Here is a 6633-nt window from a genome sequence, read left to right as displayed (position 1 = left end):
AGAAATTGTAAACTCTATAACTCCTTTCCCGTTCCAACTCCCACTATGTCAAGGTTCCAAAGAGCTCACCATCAAGTTTTTTAAAAGGCAATTCACACCCAAAAATAAAGCATAATTCAGACCATTAGATCTGCGAAGATGAATGTTTAAGATGCTGACACATGGCTTCATGAGGGCTCAGAAATGGAAAACTTCCCTATGGGCTACCTACCCTAAATATTCACACTATCGAGTATGTACATAAACACATGACCATTACTGAATTGTCCATATTTAAACAAAGAAACACACTATCAAATAATATCAAAGAAACTTTGCAGCTTCCGTATGGCCATAAAAAACCAAAAACAGGTTACATATCAGTCACAAGGCTGGAAATTGGAAAGGTTAAGTGGCGTGTCATGAAGCAAAGCAGCATAACTAGCTTCTCCCCAATTTCATGTTCGAGCGTCCAATATGCTTCAAGATTTTCTGGAAAACTTAAGCCGGGATCATTCTTCAGTTAGAGCACATCTTATGCTTTTGTTCACAAGAGTTCCTTTTCCAGATTCTCCAGAAGATTGGTTACTACAAAAAACTGACATTTCTCTACTTTTGGTAATACATATAATGTCTACTTGATCATCTATCCATTATAATCGTTATTGCCATGATATTGCAGGACCCTTTCCCTGATTCGAGCAAAAGTGGTAAGTAAACACATTGCCAATGTTGAGGTTGAAATTCAATACCAACTATGGCCTCTTCAAAGGCCCAGAGTGTTGTATTCAATAATTGGCACATAGCAAGCCATAGAATCCAAGAACATGCAGACTATATGCTCTGATTGTACAAAGGCGTTGTCAGAAACTTATATGTCTTCTTAAGCCATCTCGGATATCACGATGGTTCTGAAATTCACCTAGATTATTGAGTCATGCAAATATGATCCCGGTTAAATTTCACAGGCACTTGAAAATTTGTCAGTGTCATGAGAGATTGTAAGATGGGCGATCACAAAGTATTCAAAATAATTCAAAGTGCAATGCTCCAAAATTATAGTAGGTTATGTCTAAAAAAGTTCGGAGTATTACTCTTTAGAGCACAGCAGACCATTCCATAAGCTACCCAACAAAAAGACAAGTGTCTGTAAAAATACAGCTCAGGAAATTAATAAATCTGGCACAAAACATAGAAATTGTTTGACTTCGTAAAACTAAAGCAAAGAAAGAGCCAGCCCAGTAGCCACAAAATTTTCAAATATAATGTCTTCAAGGCCCCTTCACCTTTTTAGAAAAGGGGTAAAAAGGTAAAGAAAGATCAATCCAGACTACAAATGTGTGATTCAGAAATTTGAGATGAGCAGACATCCCTACTACAAAACTGCAATTAGCTGTATACAGACTTGGGAAACATTCAAGCTCCTTGAAGCTCTGTTTGCATGCTCACTCGCTGGTAGCTGCAGAGGAAGAACCTGTTGTAAAACAACTCTTTTAAAGGCAACCATACCAGTTGACATCATTCTGGCCCTTCCAATTTTCCAAATTATCTAACCATACATAGAAATGGCAACCGCCTCCAAGAATGCAAACAAACCATTACCCAGGCCTCCTTTCCTCAGGCAATATGGGATCAAGTGAGTAAGAATCTACACATCCCATACATTATACATAGCAACAAAAAATAGTGACCCACAGTACTGAACAGTCCCTGAACGACAAGCTTTCTAAGCTGAACAGCACCCAAGTCTATTTCTGCCGCATCTTCAAGAGCCTCTGAACCATGCACTTTCTAAGTTGAACAACACCCGACTTTCTTGGTGGCTGTTACATCATTACTGCCAACATTTATTGTTTGACCTTGGATAGGAACAGCTGCAGGGTCCTCTCCAATGTCAAGAGCCTTTTTGCTAACTACCCTGTAAATCTGAGTTAGAATTTGCTTAAAAGCATTCTCCACGTTTGTTGATTCCAAGGCAGATGTCTCCATAAAGTATAGACTCTCTCTTTCTGCAAAAGACTGACCATCCTCTGTCGAGACAGCTCTTAGATGGCGAAGATCAGATTTGTTTCCTACAAGCATTACAACAATGTTTGTATCTGTGTGATCCTTGAGTTCTTTCAGCCATCTCTCCACATTTTCAAAAGTAACATGTCTTGTTATGTCGTACACAAGCAATGCACCAACTGCACCCCGGTAATAAGCACTTGTGATGGCTCTATATCTGCGATTTGACAAACATACAAGGTTACAATTGCGCTACAACCTGTAGCCCTGGACAAAAAAGCCAAACCAAAAGCTTGAAGATAAGAAAACTAACTAAACATCCTGACCGAGTTCGTACATGGACACTGAAATTCATCTCCAACATCCCCAGCCAACTGTCATCTTCATCCTTGTGGCAAGCACTTGCAATCCAATTACGAATAGCACTTACTTTACAACAACTGCGATAAACCCGAAAGAGTACCTTGCCACCCACATGTGAGGCTTCCACCTGATAGCTGTTTAGCAGCAGAATTTCACAGTATGCCAAAGCTTATTCTGATACCGGAGTCAACAAGGTTCCAAGGGTAGAAAGTATGTGGGACACCTAGCTTCCCTTTTCAATGTAGAGGAAAGCCCATGACCATGCACACCTCCGACAACTCACATTTTTCCAAAGAAAGGTGTATGGCCTGGCATAGTGGATTGGAACAGAGACGCAAACCATGGCAGCCAAACTAATGCTCTTTGAGGATGCTTGCAGGTTTTATAAGACCTTGTAACATTGAAGACATTCAGCAGTAACAATTGACCACTCTTCATTGCAAATCACACCATGGTAGGGGCAGGCTTGCCAAACCGACATCACATTCCCGCAAACAAAGACAATAATCCAGCAATTCCAATTATTCAATGCCAAAATAAAGTAATATAGGGGCCTTGTTGGAATGTCCCACCTGTGGGCTACCAAATAAGGAGGACAAAGGGGCTTGACACCTATAGCAGTATAGCTGTGAGAGGAACACTGCGGGCAGAGGAAAGGGTTGCCAGTAGTCCTGAACAAAGGGCTGCCGCATGAGCAGCAGAAACGCTGGCACATGAGTAGCAACAGCAGTACTTGAAGATCCTTGTTATGTTTGTTATAGGGCAGCCAGTAATAAGGGCACCCTGGTCAGCAGATAGGGTCCCCATCTTTAGGCCTGCCTGCAGGGCTGAAAGATGCCCAGCCACAAGCCCATCTAGTGGGCAGAAGAGCTGCACAAGGTGCCTGTACGCAGGACCTGTTATAGGCAGCAGAGGCTCCCCTGGTCAGCAGTCCCACAGACTGCAGTCAGCAGTCTGTGGAGGGGCTGAAAGGAGGGCCAATGCACCCTGTCATTCTTAGAATCTGGTGGGCCAAAGCTAGGGTGCCCCAAGCCATTCAGTCTGCAGGCTTCCGCAGTCCACTAGGGAACTACTTGCTGCAGACCTACAGCCTGTAGGAGAGCACAAGTGCGCGTACAGGAGGGAGCAGAAGACAAAAGGGCTCACCCATGAGCAGCTACTTAAGGTTCATGAAGAGTTACCAGTGGGTGGTACAGCAACATACAGAGACATTTTGGGTGCCTACCTCAGCCTGTGTACGCTGCAGGTGTTGGTAAAGCCAACGAATTATATATTTCGTTGGCTGTACATCTATTTCCTCTCACCTAGTTCTCGAATGCTTCTATCTACTTGTGTGCACATACTGAAGTAAGATTTTTGTGGTAGTATTTTGGCATATATTGCGCATTAGTTGAGTTAGTATTCATAGAAGCTGATTGCAAGGTCAATGGTCTACTGACATGTCTGCGCAAGAGTCAAGTGTAGGTGCGTTTCCCAACAAGTCTTCCGCATTAGATGAGTTAGTATTCATAGAAGGTGATTGCAACGTCATTGGTCTACTTACATGTCTGCGCAATAGTCAAGTGTAGGTGTGTTTTCCTCTTATTCATGCTCTATGTGAAACAATGCAAAATGCAATATAGTAGTTTTTACATGCTCCAAGAGCTGCAATTTGCTTCCGGGTTGTTCCCAACAAGCTATCAAAGGTTCACACGCAAGCATTTGGCTCCAAATGTCAAAGGTTCACACAAAAGCTTTTGGCTCCAAATGGAATCCGCCCAAACGGAAGCTTGTTAACTCAGCTTCATTGCTCGAACCAGTAAATTGATGCCTCTTCTTCAACAGCCTGTCATTGGAGTAACCCATGGTTCACAAATGACCATTGCAAACAAGGGGATTTCATTTTTCGTCATCTCCTTTGACAACATCCTGCATAATCCCTCACACAATTGCATCCTCTGGCTGGCTTTGCCTCCACACAACCCCATGTGAAGAACCACCATCCAGGTTGCCCATGCTCTCAAGACAGATGCCAATCTTGCCTTTTTAGAACTATCCCGCTGAAAAATACAAAATTGAATCAAGATTCAATTTGCTTTGATTGTGATTCCAAAGTTAAATGTTAAATTACCTGAAATCACAATTTCCACAAGTTTACAAGCAGCAAGGTACCCAAAAAATTAATTTCTCTACAGGCTGAATTAATCTGGTCACTCCACGTCATAACCTGTAACAGTGTAGAAGACAAATACCCCTAAACTGGGGAGCTCCAAACAGAGATACGCTCCGTCACACAAGCCCCATGAGAGGGAAATTAGCAGCTAGCCATCCCCAAGCTCCAGGTCCAAACCATGACCAGTCACCATGGCAAATAGTATGCCTGACAGTTAGAATCTGTCCCCCGTACCATAAATCCTCCCTGCTAAGGCCTTCACTGCTGAGACAAAATTAGCCCCTAAATGGCTGTTTGCATTCAACCCAAACATAGTTAGCATTCAACATGTGCAATTGATCATAGCAATATTGGACAGATCATCAAACAAACGTGAAGTTCTTAACAGGGCATTTCAGGATTAAACAAAAAAAAATAGAAAGAACACCAAAACTCTGCACAGTATCCCACCTATCTGCTAGCTAGTAAGGCCTGCTTCTATTGGGCAGTCTGCTCAAATTACTGCTCACTTGGCAACTGAATAGGAGACAAAGAGATTAAGGGACTGCCTTGAGTGCTACAACACTCTTAGAATAGGAGACAAAGAGATTGAGGGACTGCCTTGAGTGCTACAACACTCCTAGCATATTCTTCCTGGTACTCAACTGGAAGATCACTATTTGATCGCCGTTCATCATTACAAGGCTAGCCAATCGTCAGTTCTGATAACTGCTAGTCGACGGCCTCTTGCTTAAGGCGGAATCCCCCTGATTTCCGCTCCCTACTATTGGTCCCATATGCATGGTCCGATTCATAACACATCTAAGTAGACCAAGCACTTCCAACGACACGAAGATTGGTTTCCTCGACGATATACATACATAGCTGGAATTAAAGCAACTCACTCCCGTGTATCCACTGTTCAGGTAAACCAACCATACACGGTTTACGAGAGCGAGGCATGTTTTAACACAAGATGCAACTACTTTATATATTTTTATTTAAAATCATGTTGCGGTGGCCACCTCAAAAGCCGATCCATTCAAACCGCATACGCCATTAAGAGAAGGCTCCGTTAAGAGGCAAAAATTCAAAGTTCTGCTAGCCGGGCCACAAGCTTCAACTTCGTCAAACAAGCCAGCCAAACAACACAGCAGCGGGGTGTTCAGATTTAAAATAGATTCCGTTAATAGCCGTACTTACAAACAGTAAACGTCCAAGAGTTTCTTCTTTTTATGCACCAATCAAATCTTGGCATTAAAGGCGTTGATCCACAGGAATGGCCTCGTACAACTCCCCTTCAACGAGAAGGGCTGGATTCAACGGATCAATGCGGAGCTCTAATGTGAAAGACGTTGCAAATGAAGTATAAAAGATGAACAGGCTCAGGCACGAGGTCTTCTTCAACCGGGAAAGGGACTTCCATGAATTGCGGAACAAGCATTCATAAAAAGCTCAAGCAGCGTACCGATCTAGAACTAAACATGGGGAACAATGCAAAACAAGGAACAGCTGCTGTAACACCTTTCTTGGCCGGCGGTGTCCCATATCTGAGCCTTAATCATCTTGCCGTCAACATTGATGCTACGGGTGGCGAACTCGACGCCGATGGTGGACTTGGACTCGAGGCTGAACTCGTTGCGGGTAAATCGAGAGAGGAGGTTGGATTTGCCAACGCCGGAGTCACCGATGAGGACAACCTTGAAGAGGTAGTCGTAATCATCGTCAGATCGATAGGCCATGGCGAGGAAAACCAGGCAGATCTGGGAGGCCCGGCGATGGCGATGGCAAGTGGCGAGGGCGGAACACAGACCTCAAAGTGTGAAACAAAGAACACAAAACTTGCAAAATAACTTTTTATGAAAGACCTTTCTTTTTCCTTACACTAAAGTGTCCTCACATGCCCACCCTCCCATCTCAGAGGCAGTTTTCCCACTCACACTCACCCCCGGGGTCTTGGGCAGGCCGTCTAGCACCACTCCACGGGAGCCTTGCCATCGTCAGATCGATAGGCCATGGCGAGCAAAACCGGGCAGATCTGGGAGGCCTGGAGATGGAGATGGCGATGGCGAGTGGCGATGGCGGAACACAAACCTCAAAGTGTGAAAGAAACAACACAGAAAACTTGCAAAATAACTTTTTATGAAAGGCCT

At 43.7% G+C, this 6633-nt stretch overlaps 1 protein-coding gene across 1 annotated transcript; it reads right to left on the bottom strand.

The window, feature by feature from the left end:
* Positions 1-1204: 1204 nt before the first annotated feature.
* On the bottom strand, positions 1205-6315 carry LOC147898639 (ras-related protein RABA1f). Its single transcript, XM_087378996.1, has 2 exons — positions 6005-6315; positions 1205-2203 (listed from the first exon to the last, which is right to left on the bottom strand). The coding sequence occupies exons 1-2, from the start codon at positions 6220-6222 to the stop codon at positions 1771-1773; spliced, it is 651 nt and encodes a 216-aa protein (XP_087235122.1). The 5' UTR covers positions 6223-6315; the 3' UTR covers positions 1205-1770.
* Positions 6316-6633: the final 318 nt, after the last annotated feature.

The sequence above is a fragment of the Dipteris shenzhenensis genome, chromosome 9 (genome assembly GCF_047967505.1).
Source record: "Dipteris shenzhenensis isolate YYH24624 ecotype China chromosome 9, Dip_SZ_1.0, whole genome shotgun sequence".
NCBI lineage: Eukaryota > Viridiplantae > Streptophyta > Polypodiopsida > Gleicheniales > Dipteridaceae > Dipteris > Dipteris shenzhenensis.
Note: the sequence above shows the minus strand (reverse complement) of the source record. Positions and strands in the feature narration are given on the sequence as shown.